Genomic DNA, 18334 nt, shown 5'->3' with positions numbered 1-18334 from the left:
AACAGATCCAGCCTTCTTCGTTATTTCCATACCAAACAACCCTACCAATACATAAATAATTCTTATAATTATAATGGATTTCAACTATATTTTTGTGATCAATATTTCTTTTCCGTTGTAGACTTTCATGAATATCCCAAGTGCGGGCCTGGTCGATGATTTCTGAGGCATGTCGTCACCGACGGCTCGTGCGGGTACTTCCGTTATATCACTCACATTTTCAATTCAACAATAATTATAGCAGTTATAAGTACGCGTATTACCTAAGTAGGTAGATAACTTTTCGCGATTTCCGAAAACTGCCCCTTTAATGACCCTGAGAACAGTCTCCTCTACGTAGGTATATCTTACACCCTCCATGAAATTCTGCAAAATTGCAGTTTGGTGGCTACTATCTCGCAATTTTGCAAGCTACCTAGGAATAGATATGGAAAAGACACCTTTTCGATCTACATAGGTAAATAGATACGTAGCCTACATCATTTTTAAAATACTATCTATAGACTAAATATAGTTACTTACTTACCTACGTAGGTACTCATGTCTCACCCCTGAGCATAAATTATAACAAGTAGTCCACTTGTTAATTTACAATATTATATTTGATCCGTCTAAACAGAGAATTAAAGCAAGTGCTTGTCCACTCCACCCTCCTCTACTGTAAAGTTTACTTTGAGCCGATAATGACTCAAGTCTATGAAAAAGCTACCCTTGTCATATTGGAATTACAAGGTAACATACCTACTGTGAAAGCAGGTTTACAACGTGAAAATTAATGGCTGTAGGATTGAGGTGAATGGCTTAGAATAGAATCTAATAAATAGGTATATAAGGTAGTAAAGTTCTACTCGCTTTTGAATTATTTAGTTTCGAGTAAAGCACAGGAAAGGAATCTTCTTCTTCCTCCTGCCCTGTTCCCAATTTTATTTGGGGTCGGCGCAATATGTCTTCCTCTTCCATTTTGCCCTGTCACTCGTCATACTAACACTCACTCCCTTCCAAGTCATGTCATCTTTCAGGCAATCCTGGTATAAACAAAGGGTCGTTTGAGACCTCATTTTCAGTATAAGCTGTTTCCTGCGCTTCTACATGCGTCCCGAGGGAACTACTTCCCGCATCTAGATAAAAAGTTACTTTATGTTTTCAGGTTCTAGAGACTGTTTGTGTGATTCGTTGATAAGTTTTCAAGTGAAAAATGGACAATCAGGCAGTTACTTTCTGATTTATTCAATTTATATAAACATATATCACTCATGTAAATTATACTTAGCCACTGTTATTAGCCCACCTAAAACAACTAATTACAGCTTACTACGAAGTTATGTAGGTAGGTATGTTTCAGCTAAACAATTCACTGAATTTCAACGCAAGCTGAAATCTCAAAGATTACGTTACGAGGTCATCAAACTTAACCTTAAAAATCCTTTGTCAATCCCATTAGCATAGAACGTGATTTCAGGGCGACTTTGTTTACCGATGCTTTCACTCGTACTAATTCTAATCGATTATATTTTATCTAGGTGTCTGTTTTGCTGACTCAGTCAAATAATGACGAAGGGGTCAAAGTTCGATGTAACTTTAATGATAATAATGACTAAATTGTGATTTGGTAGGCCATCTATAGGTAAGCAGGTGCCTACCTAATCCATATAGGTAGGTACCCATTTAACTACATCCGAACATAGAAAAACAAAATGCAACTTATTTACCTATAGGTACCTAAGTAATTGCTTCTTGTCTTCCCCTTAGCGAAATCAATTCCAGAAAGAATTACCTACCTACCTATTTTTCCGTTGTCTATCAATCCGTCAGTGAGCACAAAGAAAATAGGAAACGGTTGCATTCAAATTTCAACTCAAAAACTTTCCCTTTAGATTGAATATAAGTTTTATTCTTTAAGCCCCATTGCAATTACTTCTTTTTAATAATAAGGGATGAATTTGGTAGCGCTCTGGCGACTGGCACGGCTATGTTCCGGTGGGCGACTACACCTGACAATATGGCCGCTGCGAGGGTAAAAAACGCGGGAAAATATTTTCGTAAAAAAAACATTATATTTTGTCACGCTCTTGTCTCGATTTTGTGTAAATAATTAGCAATTGTGGTTATAAATAATTAGGGTGAATAAAATTCAATCGCAAGTCGCAACCATTCCATGGCGGGCTGTCTTTGAAACGAATTGAAGAGTGATTTAAATTGAAATCCCGTTGAAAACAGCCTTGCATCCACGAAGTAAAATATCTGTCATATTCATAGCCATAGCATATTTAGGAAAAGCGCAAACTATAAAGTACTTAAACTGAAAGATATTCTTTTTACCGCTTCTTGAAAACATTCATAAAATTACCTAACACCCTCTAATGACACATTAATTTCAAGTGTTTTAACTTTAGTGGCACTTTATTCTAATGAATGACGTCACAAATGTCGGGAACATGTGGACATTTGCGTTTGCAGCACATGTTGGTCACCTGTCCCGTTACGCGAGGGTGGGAACGTCACAGGGCAGGATAGATACGGTAGCATAACTTTGTTCAGAAGGGGTAATTTTGTGCGGACGAATGCAAATATTTATTTACATTAAATAAAAGTTGAATTCAGAAATATTAATGAATCGATACCTACTGTTTTATTGCTGGTCCACTTCTGAGTGTGTGATTCTTAATACACCTCATGTTATTCGTTGGTGGAAGGAATCAATACCTAAATAATTATGTATTCAGTGCAAGATATACATTGTTATCCTCTGATAAAATTTGATGTAGGTAAATCTGTTCTGCCTTTTTTCTAGTTTCGCCCTTAGAAGATGATATAAGCGTCTGTCAAAAAAAAAATTAAGATTGTAAGGTAGGTTATTGAATGGTTTTGGTATCTATTTATTAGGATAACCAAACGCACTTTACCTACTGATTAATATTTACTACAACCCAATCTAACGGGTGATTAGGTGCCTAGCCGTGTAATTTGACTACTTTTTATTGGCACTTTTGTTTAACGGTACCATTTGCTATCCAACCCCTATTTCAGCTACCCTTTACAATAATATTGGCTCCCTTAAGCCCCTTGATATTCGATAGACTTTATTTACTATGTTACTGCTATCGTAAGTCACTTGTTTCGATATTTTTTTTACTTTTTATCGAATATCAAAGAAAGAGTTGAATGGGGTATTCGCACGAGCTTTTTTGATTTATTTATTTATCTAGGCGGAGCTTAATGGTGCATTTATTAATAAAAGTAGTTTTTTTTTTATATTGCCTTAGGTATGAAATTGTTGAATAAAAACTGTACCAGGTTTAAACATGAGTAGGTATGTGAATGAAGTTCATAGTATTTCCAAAAATAAAAGACAAACTGCAAAATAACTGATTTATTAACAGGTAAGTAAAAAATTACATATATTTTTTACAGGTATTATTCCCTTATAAACCTGCTTATTACAGTAAGTAAACTGTACCCTGATAGACAATAAGCACCAGTATTCAATCGATTTTAAATTTTCGTAATTTTAGATATTAATATAACAATTAATGTATTCCTAACAAATACTATTGCTTATAAAAATGAAAAAAATATGAAAAATGATTAAATCTTCATCGCTGATTAATCGATACCTAGAAATCGAGGCAGCCGATTAATCGATAACAATCGATACTCTAGCTCTGACTCGAGTCTTCACTGAGCTATAACTGCAAATGCTCCATGAACCAATGGGCGCCGTTGATGAGGTTATCCATTTCAGCGGCGGGTGAAGACAACGAGTGGTTGTCATCGTACATGTATATCCTGAAGAAAATAAAAAATAAAGTGACGTCACAAGTCGGGTAATAAATTAGAACAGAGACAAGGTGGAAAGAAATAAGTATTCTTATAATGTTTTAGACACATTTTGACTACAAACAATATCATGCCTGTGGTCAGACAGTCATTGTGGCTTAGAGATTTCTTAGTTGACTACATCTGCATAATATGTGCCAGGTGGAAACGTTATTGTTTCAAAACCATAAGTTCTCCTAAATTTTCATATCTTGAACATTAATTCCTTCTCGGAAAACATCGTAAAGAAATCAATAAATAACAATTGTCAAATTCACGTCAAAAAGTCTTAAATTTTTGCAACCCGCAGTAATTGTTGCCAGTTTCCTAGAGAGTTTTCTTGACATTTAATTTATATTTAAGAAACTTATAATAAGCTGGGGATGTAACTGTTTTTGTCCCTAAAAAATTAAACAAAAATATATTTGATATTTTACCTGGTAGGCACTCCATTAGCCTTCAGCCTCCTAGCGTACTCCAGACCCTGGAAGTGCGGCACTCGCTTGTCCCCGCTGCCCAACATGAGAGCAGTGGGTGCCTTCACTTTGTGCACATGAGCTATGGGGGAACACCGTCTCATGGCGAGCAGTTGCTCTTCAGAAACTGGACCCTTTTCCGTGAAGTCGAAACCTGATTCTGCTGCACACCTGGTTAATGGTAAAATAGGTAGTTTGAATACAATTATCATTTATTTCTGCGAACATATAATGATACCACGGAAAAAAATCTTTTGCTTGGTGTATATTTTTACAGAATTTCTGATGTACGGAGATTTTTTTTTTTAATAATAAAACAGATTTTGTTATTAACTACATTCAAATTAAGTAAATAGCTAAGAAATAATAACAAAACTTGTTTAAAGCGAATATTGAACGTTATTGATCGGAATTTTTATACACATCATCCAATCGCTACTTTACAAAAACCTTTAAAACTGACTCACCCATCATAATTATCGGCATAATTCGCTTTACTTGCTAGATCTATTAAAGGGTTTCTCATCACAACTGCATTGAACCTATCAGGGTACAACCCAGCCAGATGGGCCACAATCAGACCTCCATAGCTTCCTCCATTTAAGAATATATTTTTTGGGCAGAGCCTTTCATCTCTTTCTAGCAAGGTAGTTAGAGTGAGAAGGCAGTCTTTTACGTCGTAGTCGCCGATGTGGCCTAGCAGAGAACGGACGTTTGCCTCGCCCTGACCAATTGATCCGCGGTAGTTTATTCTTGCTAATGCGAATCCTGGTTAGGACAATTGAAAATTAGGTATAAGATATTTGGCCATATAAATGATATTGCTATGTACTGGGAACTTATATTGAGCAGATTTTTAATATTATTGGGCTAAGGGCAGGCCTCTGTGAGGTTTCCACAAATCAAAATTTAACATAGCCAAAATAACGTTCAATATTCGCTTTCAAACAAAACATAAATCTGGACGGACATTTTTTTTATATATTTTTTTTAAAAACTATCACTCACCAATCAGCAATGTCAGTAGAATTAAACATACTAGCGACATCTATCACCGGGTTCCTGCTAACTACCGCCGCATACAAATCGGGGTACTGCCCACTCAAATGCGTCACCAGAAACCCTCCGTGAGAACCGCCCATTAGGCACAATTTCGTCGCGTCAATAGGGAAGTTCTGGACTGCATAATCTGTGGCTAATTTGCAGTCTCTGACGTCGGCATCACCAACGCGTTTGAGTAAGAAGTTGACAGAAGCCTGCCCCGCCCCTGTTGAGCCCCTGTAGTTCACTTGGAGGGACGCGAAGCCTGAAATTTGGGTGTTTTTTTACTTTTTCGAGGTAAATGTATGATATTTGCTTGCTGGACGAAAATGTCGATGTTAACTTAATTGAATTTGGTACATCCTGTTAAAATGGGAGACCAAATATTTGCTGAATTAATCGAATGACATGATTATGACCCAAAATTAGTCCATCGAATGACATAACACGATTATCAATTGATTTTAGGCACAATTTGCGCACGGCGGTAGGGAAGTTCTGGACTGCATAGTCTTTGGCCTGCTTGCAGTCGCTGCCGTTACTGTTGTAGAAAGAGCACAGAGGCCTGCCCCGCGCCTATTGAGCTACGATAGTTTACTTAGAGAGACGCGGAGCCCAGAATTCTAAGAGTTTTGTATGGAGGGACATAATATTTTGTAAACGGGAGTATGTAAGCAAGTATCGCAAATGAGATTTTTGTGACAGGGTAAGAAAGTGAGAAAACTTGAATTTACATGTTAAATCGATTTTAGAATACTTTGCAACTTACCCAACGTGGTGAAAAGAGCTGCTTCCAAAGAGTATGCGTTAACAAAGTTGGAGTGAGGACCTCCGTGCGGCCACACGATGAGAGGGAACTGTTTGTTCTCAATGTTTGGAGCCATGTATATGGCCGAAAACGAATCTGTAACAAAAAATATTTTTTATTTTCCATCTTGAGTCTCGGTAGCACAAAAAATCGGTTAAACTTTATGTCTGTCTGTGAGAGGAGGCCTGTGCCCAGCAGTGGGACGACAAAACGTCTGATGATGGTAGTAATCTGATGATGATTGCAATCTGATGATGATCATCTGACGATGATAGTAATCTGAACATGATAGTAATCTAACAATGATAGTCATCTGATGATGATAGTAATCTGACAATGATAGTAATCTGAACATGATAGTCATCAGATGATAATAGTCATCAGATGATAATAGTCATCTGAAGATGATAGTCATCTAATGATGATAGTAGTCTGATGATGATAGTCATCTGAAGATGATAGTAATCCAATGATGATAATAGTCTGAAGATGATAGTAATCCGATGATGATAGTCATCTGATAATGATAGTAGTACAATGTTCACTCACTGACGCTATCTGTGGAGTTTGCGTGCTGCAGCTGCAGGTAGCGAACTCGTGCTGCGGCCACAGGCGCAGTAGCGTCACAGTTGCACGTGACTCGAGACCATGATGTAGCCGCCTCGCTGCCGACCGCTGGAAGCCGGGCTATGTATAGCTGGGTAACATAAAAATATTATTGTCATCTTGTTTAAAAAATAATATGACAGTTCGGCCTTACGACTGACTCGTAATGTATAGTCAACGTATGGGAATGTATGAAAATGATTCCGAGAGACGCGACAGCATTTACATACTGTAACAAATGACGATCAGCCACGCGCGGCTCGCGACTGTTTCCGAATTGTACCTTTTTATATGTATGTAACTGTTTCCCGCGTTTTATCTCATCCAAAGGGAACTTCTTCCCGGATAAAACATGTAGAAGTATAATCCCACCCAAAACAAAAATGTGAAAGACTGCCAAGTTCGATAATATGGGAATGCTTCGCCTATAAAAGAAGTGAGATCTGAATAAGTACCAAGTTCCATACACATACCTCAGTTAAAAATAGTTACTTTTTAATGATGTTACTTGGCAAGTTTTCATACACCTTGTTATAAACCTACTAAACGCAATGAATCAAGTATTTAATTTTCTATTAAAACTTGCCAAGTAATCATCATTAAAAAGTAACTATTTTTAACTGAGGTATGTGTATGGAACTTGGTACTTATTCAGATCTCACTTCTTTTATAGGCGAAGCATTCCCATATTATCGAACTTGGCAGTCTTTCACATTTTTGTTTTGGGTGGGATTTCATTTATTTTTGTAAGGTTGTTTATTTTATTTTTTTCTTATGATGAAGTTAGTTAAAGAAATGTCTCATTTATACTATCTTTTAGATTTTTTAATATGCACTATGTTTCTTACAAAGAAATGAACTAGATTAACTATGACTAGATTTACCAACTGACTGACATGACATGTTATCATATATTATGTTCGTGGATCAAAGTTACACATTCGTTATTTTCGAAAGTGATTCACACTTGGCCGTTTTCAGATTTTTACTTTACTTTGACTAAATACAAACCTTTGTACCATTCGAAGATATATTATATAAATATAGATAAATTTAGTTCGTTTTAGTTCCTTAGGGGTATAAATTTACACCGGGTATAAAACACCTTCATTATTTTGAAACCGACTCACACTTGGCCATTTTCAGATTTTTCCCTTTACCTTGATATAAAGACCTACCTCCATGCCAAATTTCAAGTCAATACGACCATTGGAAGTGGTCTAGGTTTTTGATGAGTGAGTCAGTCAGTGAGTGTATAGTAAAAATAGCGATTTTCTGACGTCAATATCTCAAGACCTACAATAGGTATATTAATGAAATTTTGTATTTTAGATAAGTGAGGGGGTCTCAACAGATACTAGAAATTTGACATGCGTAAATAAAATAGATTTTGAGTTACAGGGGGGTCGAATTTGGCCCGAAATGGTTCGTGTAATATAACCCACGGCCGGTGTGTCGCCTTTTTCGCTCGAACTTGGCGGACACACTGCCGTGTGTCTAGAACCGTGTGAAAAATTAAGTACAAAATTAAAACCTAAGTACAATTCTTCAATTACATTTGTCATTTACAAAGGTCAATTTATCTTTTGTTGCCTCATACTCTACCACATTAAAATCTCTTCGACTAGTATACAATTCAGCTCACCTGTCCCGGAGTGACGAGACTGGAACAAGTCACCAGTATGACATCGCTTCGCACGTCCACCACGCTGGTGGAGTAGGGGCTGCCTCGGTTGTTCGAGATGTCCGTTATGCTGCCAGATTCTGCGCCAATTTTTTTTTTTTATTTGAACTTTGGTGGCAAATATGGTGATTTAGGTAGATGGAGAGAAGTAGAAAATTACTAAAAATACTGGCAAAAAAATATATATCTAGACTCTAGAGCCATATAATTTTTTTCCAGTCTAACTTCTAGAAGTTACTGCAGTCTATTCGTTAAAAGTAGATTTTTCCATTTCAGTGCTTTCGAAGTAGTTTTTTTTTTGTGAAAGTTTTGTATTTCTTTTCGGTCATGCAAAATAAATATTGTAATATTCTAAGTATCCGAGGGGGGGCGGTGCGCAAGAGGTATAATCGCAAAACTTTACTCGGAAGCTAGTTGCGAACCGCCATTAAGTTTGACAACTATATCTGCTTCGAGGAGTTCAGATTGGCTGTCGCTCCACCATGCATAAAACACTAGCACTAAGCTGCAGCCGGTGAAACTGAAAGCCGAGTTGGAAAATGTCTAGGCGGATAGCTTACCTATATGAAGGACATAGGCTCGTATCTCAGCGTGGTGCTGCGTGGACAGCACGAGGCGCTTGCCGTCAGCACTGAAGCACTTGTGCGGCAGCGACTGACAGTACAGCCCGGTGAAACTGTAGCCATTCTCTGTCTTTACTTCTGTGTCTATGATATCTATGAGTGTGGTGATTGTGTTCTGAAATGAAGCATATATATTCATTTATATTAAAAAAGCATAAATGAGTATTTCATTCATTTGTGAGACCTATGGAAATAATATTGATTTAAATGTTTAAAAAAAACGTACTGGAAAAGTCGGTATTTTCCAGTCATATCGCCTTTCATATCATTGTTTCTCTGGTTGAATGATTTTTCAGAAAGGTCTTGGTAAATGCACACAGCCTGAGTTCACCCGAGGAAGGTCTTTAGATTTAATAATTTAGATGTTTTTTTAATCTTTTAGTAAGGTCCTTTTTGTTAATAAGCTAGGGCATGGTTTGAATATGACTTACAGTATTCTTCTTCATAATAACGAGTTGGTGGCAGGCGTGATGAGGCCCGCCCGCTTCACGCTGTAACCAGACCAAGTCACCGGCCGGACTCAGTCTCGGTGAGCGAACCGCTAAGCCGTCACCGCTTAGCTTTCCTGGAAGTAAGGGAAATTATTATAGATGATCGGTGGATGATGGAGAAGAATATCCACCGCTTAGCTTTCCTGAGAATAAGGGAAATTCATGTGAATTAACGACAAGTACTAAAATGTGTTTAGAAAGGTGGTCAAAAATATTGAGGGCTGTTTTCATTTAGCGAGATACGTTCAGTTTGACGCACACCAATGTCTATTCGCTGTAGCAAACAAATGCAAAGTTTTTTTTTGGCTAATGGACGGATTTGAAAAAATCTTTCACTGTTTGGCTACACTATCCCACACAACGCGGGACGCGGGTGAAAACGCTGGAAACATATTTTTTCTTATAACTAATATGCAATATTAAACTTCTTTTGCCTAATTTTAAGCCTCTGCAATACCTATTGCAACATTTTGAAATGCAAATAAACAACATATTCAAGTACTTACTGAAAGCCCCATCGAGCGTACATTCAAAGATGTAACTGGGCCTATTGGTACAGAATATGAGGCCGAGGCGTCGCGGCTCCGTCTCCCATACCACGCCCACCACGCTGTTGCCGTCCGGGGAGAAACGCACCTGGGATATAGGGACAAAAATATGGCGTCAGTAAGTCATGTGAAGATGAACAATTAAAATGGAAATAAAAGAGGACAATTGAAGTCTTGAATATACATAACTTTTTTTCAATAATGGTCAGAGTTATATGTAAATTAAGTGAAAACATCGTGGCATGTCCAAAATAAAATCGCGCCAATTTAGGTACTTAGGGACTTTTAAAATTCACATAAAATAGTTATCTATGTGCTTTTAAAGACACGACGGCCGTGACGTGTCTTTCACGTATATTCCTTCTAACATATTTCCTTCCTTACAGTGAGAGTCAGGATCAAAAAGGTCCTAATTTTTTTTAATGAAATATATACACTCATCTACACACTCACCTGTCCGGTATACCGGACAGCACGGTGAAGATCTCCGTGGCGAGCTTGAACACCACCACGACGGACAGGTGCTTGCCTACCAGCTGCTCGCCCCAGTCTTGTCTGTATATGTACTACACACTCACCTGTCCGGGACACATGCCGTCCGGTATACCGGACAGCACGGTGAAGGTCTCCGTGGCGAGCTTGAACACCACCACGACGGACAGGTGCTTGCCTACCAGCTGCTCGCCCCAGTCTTGTCTGTATATGTACTACACACTCACCTGTCCGGGACACATGCCGTCCGGTATACCGGACAGCACGGTGAAGGTCTCCGTGGCGAGCTTGAACACCACCACGACGGACAGGTGCTTGCCTACCAGCTGCTCGCCCCAGTCTTGTCTGTATATGTACTACACACTCACCTGTCCGGGACACATGCCGTCCGGTATACCGGACAGCACGGTGAAGGTCTCCGTGGCGAGCTTGAACACCACCACGACGGACAGGTGCTTGCCTACCAGCTGCTCGCCCCAGTCTTGTCTGTATAAAAACTCTTCACCCTAAAACATACATAACATTCAACATCATCCACTACCTACTTAAATAGCTTTGCATATCTGAAGTTGGCTACATGTGACTGCAACAGTCAAAATGTATAGTATAAAAACATTATTGCGCACGCCATTTACACTGTGAATTCAAATTGAATAACAATGTTGATCGAACAATGTAAAAGAAAATATTAGCCTTACTGAAAACATTCAATCGTTTATTAATTCATTACATTTAGATATATGTTCATACATATATGATCTAAATGTTTAGGTATCACATTTACCTTTCTGGGCGCAGTTTCTCCACTACCATCTAGCTTAGGTTTTTCTTCGGCTTTCCTCTTAATATACGGCTCGAATTTAGGCAACTTCTTCTCAGCTACATACACTAATGCTTTCTCATCGGGGGACCAGTCCAGACTGCCAAATTCCGCTTTAAGAAAAGTTTCAAATTAGATAAGTATTCTACTATAAGGCATCCAGGATTATATTGCAGACATTTTTTAACTCTACAAAAAGTTTACCTAACATGCAAAATGCACATAAATACTTGCCTGTAAATATAATAAAAACAAAAACCAAATTATTCTGTGACTTTCAAAACTCCATAAAATTTTATGGAACCTAAAGACTAAAAATATGTCCCTTTATGAACATTTCAAAAATAAATAACGACCTCAAATTCAACATTCAATTCTTCCAGCCGCCAGCCAGCTCCCAAAAAGGTTGAGCTTCACCTCGAAACTACTTACAGTCAGCATAAACATCTCCATGTATATCCAAGGCTGTGAGATCAACGCTCTGAGACAAAGTGTTGGTGTTCCACACCTCCAAATATTGTTTCTTGGCATCCTTGCCGTTCTTCTCTTCGCGGATTATTGCTTTGTAGTTCTCCCGGGGAGATATGGCTGATAGGATTCTGTAAAGTCAAGTGTATAAATGGAGGGGGATTAAATTTAGTGCCTGCCTACTCAATTGTTCGAGAGTTATTGAGGCCCTGGTATGGGCTCCAAAAGGAAATTGGTGGGTTTTAGTCAGTAAATCTGGCAATCCTTCAAGGCGGTACGGGTCATTTGATTATTTCAAGTTGGTAAAATCAAATCCTTACAGTACCCAACTTCAGTGAATTCTAGTCATATTCAGCCACTTTAAGAATGTAGTCAGTCATGTTCATCTGTTTTCCCAACACATACAGTCATGGTTAATCGGATCAAGGTTTTTTTTACAGAAGAGTTTTAACATGTTTTTCTTTTTAATTTAAAAAATATGGTACTAATTACTTACTCATTACTAATATCAGTTCCAAAATCACTTTCATCGGTAACATAAAGTTCGCTGTCCAAGGTGTACGAGGTAGCATATGATGTGTTCTTGCCTTTATCCAAGTTGCGAACAGACCACTTAGCTGTCACCTTATTAGCAGCATTGTTGAGCTTCCCACCGGTTAGAGACGGGATCTTTGTCAACGTCTTGTAGGCGGCAACTATGGTTTCTAGCTGAAAGTTTAGGAAATAATAATGTTAGGAGAAATCTATGCTAATATGCTAGCATTGAGCAGCTCTGTGTGCCCTGTGTGAAATTGTCTATTACCGACTTCAAGATAGTCAAAAGGTATGAAGAGAATTGATAGTATATTGTGCAATGAGGCACCAAATGGCTAACTTTAAAGAAGCAAAGTTATTTGAAGGAAACTGTAATAGTGCAAATTCTGGAAATTCCTCTACTTGTTAGTTATGGTTGTGTTAAAAATATCCTCTAGAGTAAAATAACATTAACTAGATTAGAATTTTGAAAATCTTTCCTTTAATACTTTTCTCTTTTTTGCTAAGTAAATTAGCCCAATACAAAAATTCTATACATTATTATTTTAATTATTTCTTTTAAGAAGTGATAATAATTATAAAAAATTTCAATTTACCTGTGAAGACATTTTCCACATAACAGCCTGTAACGCACACTGAACGCGACGCTATCTGCAAAGTACATTAAATATTTAATAGGGACTGCGCATATAAATAACATATTTATGTGAAACTAGTGAATGCATCATACATTGCCTTGTGATTATTGTGTCCTGCACTTTTTTGAAGGTAAATTACAAATCAATTCAGTATTTGATTGAAAGCATATTTTTTTTTACCTTGTACTAATTAAATAACAATTCGATTGTTAGATACAGCATGCTGATCATATTTTTCTAATGTAACAAAGCATAATATAATTAACAACTTAAACAAACTTATCATAAAAATATTTACAATCAATTATTATTTAAATGAAATAAAATGTAAATTAATTTTATGCAGTTCATTGAAACTTCATTTCAAGGATTGACTGAGTTATTTGAAGGTGACCCAAAATATTTTTGACAAGTTTTTATTTACAAAATTAAACAGTGTAAGTGTCTGAGCTCATGATCAAAAACAATATTAGAGATGCATCTGTACATTTATTTAAAAGCCCTCCATAAAATGGCTGAACCAGTAAAGATAAAATTGGGTATAGAGAAAAAAATCCTGGTTTTAAAAAGCACACAGGAATCAGACAGTAAAAAATAATTTTTAAGTCCAGTTCCTATAAAGTAATAAGGACTTTTAGAAAATGACAAAACGAAATACGACTATTAATTTCATATAAGTAGGCACAAAACATCAGACATAAAACTACACAGAGAGATAAGATAAAAACAAGCTAGAAACATAAATAAAATAAATATTGCGACACACGGTTGGTTAGCCCCTTGGAAAGCTATTTGTTAGCTTGTGTTATGGGTGCTAACACTGCTAACACCCGGGACCATCAGTTGGGTAACTTTTTCAAACAATCCCGGAATTCTGAACTTCTTCAACCTCTGTTAAACATGATGGGATAATACTTTGGATTTATTTCATGATCGTTTTATAGAAACTTACCCGGATTTGGAATATTTCTTACTCAGTGGGCCGTCTTAGGGTGCTAATCTTGAATAGGTATGGATATCAAAACAAAACCTAAGCTTATTTAGTTACCTACAAAACAAAGATTCTTTTGTTTGTTCTTTTGCTCCGAAAGTACTGAACCGATCATAGAAATTCGCTCACTCTTAAGAAGCTACACTATCTCCGGGCATATTTTATCCAGATACGGGAAAAAAAATTCCCGGGGATGCGGGTAACGCCGCAAGAAACAGGTAGTACAGAAATAATTTAAAATTTGCCTCACCTTACACTGTCAGAAATTTGTGTGGCTGCACTAAAGAGACCGTTGTGTAGCATATATCAGAGCAACAAGAATCTGATTAGTTTATTGAATATTTCGTGTTTTTTTGTAAAAATAATCCTCAGCTGACTCGCGGCTAGGCGGCATCCATAAACTATGAATGACGTTATTTTGTTTTTTTTTAATGACATTAAATTTTGTTATTGTTATTTGAACATACAGGACTTTAGTCCATTAAAAAGCACGCCATCATTTAATTAATACCAAATATAATAATACAATAAACTATGAATATACTTAAAGGACACATTACTTTTGTAATATTTTTCTTTTGCTTTTGAGCTATAGTCTTGAAAGCCCATAAAGTTTTATTAAAATAGATCGTATAGTCTATGTCTGTCAACTTCCCCTTTCTGTCACTGTCTGATTACCGGTTGCAGTTTTTGTAAAACTTGTAAACAACCGCGCTTTTCTAAAATATTTGTACTTTTTTGGCTAATTACCTATACACATTTATTGCTACAGAGATAATTATAAAGTACAAATTGAGTAGTTGCCACTAAATGAACTACTCGATAAGAATGTTCAACACAGTTCAAAAGTTATGATTCGTTAGTAAAAACAGTTACAGCAGCAAATTCACAAGAATATCATATTTCCTAGCGTTTACTGAAAGCCCTCGTGTCTAATTACAGTAAAGATGAAACTGGTGAGTATGCAGTTTTATTCACTCATAATTTTTACTTCGCAACAAATCTACCGCCTGATAGGTTAGAATTTCTAAGGCTATAAAACTTTTATGTAAGTTCAGTTATTTTCATCTAATATCTTTTTAACACTGGAGCCCTACGTACATTTTCAATATTACCTTGAGTGTGAAGCAATCAAAGGTTACTACTGTTACTAGTGTTCAAGTAAGTTACAAAAATACTTGTACTAATACCAATCGGTAACACTAACCCTTTGAGTATATAAAATTATTATGGAACATATACACACAAGACCAAATCTATACTAATATAATAAAGAGTGTTTCCTTATACAATCAAGGTTTCGATCTACTGAACCGATTATAAAAATAATTTGGAAAGCTACACTCTTCCCTAGTATCAACGCTAAATTTTAACCCGGTATGGACAGTAGGTCCCATGGGACGCGGGTGACAATGCAGGAAAACAACTAGCATATTATACTAAACCTGCAAGACTAATCTTCTATCCGCAAACTTCTAGCATCAAGAAGGTTTTAACCTTTCAAGGTTTTTTTTTTCAGGGGCCTGATTTACAAGTGAAGCTGGAAAGGCTGAAAGTATATAAATGTGATAGATGCCCAAAGGTCTTCCCGAGTTTAAGTGACATTATGAACCACATGTCATATCATGATCAGCATTTTTTTTCCCATGTAAGTGTCTTCACAACTTTTTCCATATAAAATTATCGTTTAAAGTTACAGTGACAGAATGTTGTTTTTCTTTAATTTTTAAACATCTTTTGGCCATATGTCTAAAAAACATTAGATTTTTTGAAAAGCTTATAATTTCAGTACTGTCTTTTGCCAAATAAAATTTAATGTGTTTAGACATTTTAAGATGATTTAAACCATTTAATTATAACAATAACCAGCAGTCTAATCATTGATTCGTCAAATTCAACATTCACTTGCGTCACAAAGTCACTATCTGTTTCCAATACAATTAATCAAGAGTATGTGTTAATAATATGTTTACATGTTTCAGTTAATAAGTGCGCATGTGGTACTAGAAAGAGCTACATTTTTCAGTTGCGATCTCTGCCCCGGAGGGTTCTCCACTAACAGAGAATTGATGCTTCATAAGCTTCAACACGTACAACAGAAAGTGTAAGTAGATAACTAAAACAAGCTATTTCTTTCTCTAAATACATATATTTTTTAATGCAGGTTACTCTTCAAAGGTGTTATAGTTTGTTATGTATTTTCACCAAAGACTACTATCAACATGTTTGATTATGGTCTAAAAAAAACTATAAAGAGAAACTATTCCTAGCTTGGAATCAATTACATTCTTTCAAAATTCACTAATACTTTGAATGAAACTCCTGTAATATTTGTTTTCTTTTTTCAGGAATAATCAAAGAAAGCTAGGCAGATGTCAAATAAGCACTGATATACCGAAGACCTATAAATGCCCGGACTGTGATTATTCATTTGTTGATGAAAGCACTCTTAAAACTCATTCCGTGCTTCACTTGCCGTTCCCACACATTTGTCATTGTGGCATTGGATTCTACAAACAATATGATCTGAAAAACCACATGAAATTGGTGCATAGAACTGGTGAAAAACAGAAAGACAAAAAAGATATTCTTAAAAAACAGACGCAAGACAAAAAACATGGCACAAGTAAAGGATCGAAAATAAAAAAAGAAATTGTGACCAAGAACAAAAAAGGAAAACAGAGATCTACAGATAAGAAAATTAGAAAACGAAAATTTATCACTCCACCAAAACCAAATATAAATGTAAGGAAAACTGATGACAATAAATTTGAGTGTCCTGTATGTAAAAAAACTTTTATAGAAATTCATCGTGTTTATGTCCACTACCGCATACATTCAGGGGAACGTCCATTCTCATGCCATATATGTGGAAAGTCGTACACTCAGAGTTGTGTTCTTTCCACTCATTTACAAACCCATAATACAGAGAGAACCTTTAAATGTAGGCATTGTCCTAAGGCTTTCAAAGCATCAGCCTACAGGGACCGTCATGAAATCATTCACAGTGTTGTAAAGCCGTATGATTGTCCGTATTGCAACAAAGGTTTTCATGATATGTCAGCCTTGGCACGCCACAAACGAACACATACTGGAGAAAAACGGTACAAATGCCCCTTCTGTCCTAAAGCATTTTCTGATGTCAGTGGCTACCGTAGACACAAATTACTTCACGAGAAAGGAGGACGGTTCGAGTGTGATATTTGCTTAAAAGTATTTCCCCAAATACACAAGTTACGATTTCATCGCTTGAATATGCACGAATCAAAGGATTCTAAATTCTACTGCGATTTTTGTAAGAAATTTTTCCGTAATAAAAGCTATTTAGTCATACATATGCGTTGTCATATGTTTCCGGAAAAGGTTGTTGAATGCAAGGAATGTCATAAAAAGTTTAATAGAGACTCATATCTGCAAAGACATATTAGGGATGTTCATGAAAATGTCTTCAAGCGCAACCCTGAGATGGAGTGTGATGCATGCTCAAAAAAGTTTTTATGTAGAAAGTCGTTTATGCATCATTATTTCAGTATACATTCCGGGGTACGTTGCCGTAAGTGCTCTCGGTATTTCGCTGGCAAGACACACTTACAATATCACAAATTGCTCGAGAGTGTGGAATGTTACATATGTGATAAGAAATTCTTTTGTAAGAATACCTTAGGAATACATGTGCGAAAGGTCCATATAAAGAAACGACCTGTAAAATCTGAGGAGTAAATCAGACAGATTTGCTACTCCGAAGTTAGCTATTTAGCGCCTTCGCGCATGCGTAATAAAGAGTATGTTTTTTGTTACTTTTATGAAACGCGTTAATTGTTCATGAATATATATTGACGACGTGTTAAAGTTATCCTGATGATGTACAAAAAAGTTATTTCCTTGCTAGTTTGTACATAATTATTTCATAAATTTAGTTTGTACCAAAAATCAACATTTATTTGTCTATGCAAGTGGGAAAGGATGAAATCAAATTAATTTACAATCATAATTGTGGATTTATTTGAATAATTATAAAAAATATTTTTATTAAGTTCATAACTTCTTAGATAACAAGAAAGACTGATGTTAAAATGAAAAATAATGAACACTAACTAATGTAAGAAATTATTTCTTGTTACAAAAAATTGTTATAACCACTGTAATTAAAAAAATCTCATTTAATAACTTTTTGTTTGCCTAAAGTGCTTCCTCGTTTAATTTAGGTACATATAGTTATCGGCACGAATCTTGAGCTCTGACCTACATCTGCGCAGAAGTGATTTATTAGCAAAGAACCGATCCCGAGTGACGACTAT

The 18334-nt window shown here is 36.3% G+C and overlaps 2 protein-coding genes across 3 annotated transcripts; one reads left to right on the top strand and one right to left on the bottom strand.

The window, feature by feature from the left end:
* Positions 1-3355: 3355 nt before the first annotated feature.
* On the bottom strand, positions 3356-14448 carry LOC124633093 (acylamino-acid-releasing enzyme-like). 2 transcript variants are annotated; one of them, XM_047168188.1, is made up of 15 exons: positions 14287-14448; positions 13004-13058; positions 12370-12581; positions 11838-12004; positions 11370-11518; positions 10954-11091; positions 10052-10181; positions 9486-9619; positions 8992-9169; positions 8393-8511; positions 6691-6838; positions 6103-6237; positions 4760-5060; positions 4254-4463; positions 3356-3786 (listed from the first exon to the last, which is right to left on the bottom strand). In XM_047168188.1, exons 2-15 carry the CDS (start codon positions 13022-13024, stop codon positions 3684-3686), a joined length of 2145 nt encoding a protein of 714 aa, XP_047024144.1. In that variant the 5' UTR covers positions 13025-13058; positions 14287-14448; the 3' UTR covers positions 3356-3683. The 2 variants fall into 2 exon arrangements, with proteins under 2 accessions (XP_047024144.1, XP_047024145.1); XM_047168189.1 differs by lacking the exon at positions 4760-5060 and adding an exon at positions 5301-5598 and having other exon boundaries at positions 14287-14447.
* Positions 14449-14686: 238 nt separating this feature from the next.
* On the top strand, positions 14687-18203 carry LOC124633094 (zinc finger protein 91-like). The gene is made up of 4 exons (XM_047168190.1): positions 14687-14992; positions 15556-15684; positions 16019-16140; positions 16385-18203. The coding sequence occupies exons 1-4, from the start codon at positions 14984-14986 to the stop codon at positions 17754-17756; spliced, it is 1632 nt and encodes a 543-aa protein (XP_047024146.1). The 5' UTR covers positions 14687-14983; the 3' UTR covers positions 17757-18203.
* Positions 18204-18334: the final 131 nt, after the last annotated feature.

This window comes from Helicoverpa zea, chromosome 9 (assembly GCF_022581195.2).
Source record: "Helicoverpa zea isolate HzStark_Cry1AcR chromosome 9, ilHelZeax1.1, whole genome shotgun sequence".
Lineage (NCBI taxonomy): Eukaryota > Metazoa > Arthropoda > Insecta > Lepidoptera > Noctuidae > Helicoverpa > Helicoverpa zea.
This window is presented reverse-complemented; position numbering and strand designations above follow the sequence as displayed.

What these genes read in the sequence shown, in the direction of transcription:
- LOC124633093 (XM_047168188.1), bottom strand. Translation starts at nt 13,024, where the DNA reads ATGTGGAAAATGTCTTCACAG. An exon ending in GTCTCGTCACTCCGGGACAG is followed by an intron (nt 6,839 to 8,392) that starts GTGAGCTGAATT and finishes TATGTTACCCAG; the next exon opens with CTATACATAGCCCGGCTTCC. An exon ending in GCTAATGGAGTGCCTACCAG is followed by an intron (nt 3,787 to 4,253) that starts GTAAAATATCAA and finishes TATTTTCTTCAG; the next exon opens with GATATACATGTACGATGACA.
- LOC124633094 (XM_047168190.1), top strand. An exon ending in ATCAGCATTTTTTTTCCCAT is followed by an intron (nt 15,685 to 16,018) that starts GTAAGTGTCTTC and finishes TACATGTTTCAG; the next exon opens with TTAATAAGTGCGCATGTGGT. An exon ending in CAACACGTACAACAGAAAGT is followed by an intron (nt 16,141 to 16,384) that starts GTAAGTAGATAA and finishes TTCTTTTTTCAG; the next exon opens with GAATAATCAAAGAAAGCTAG.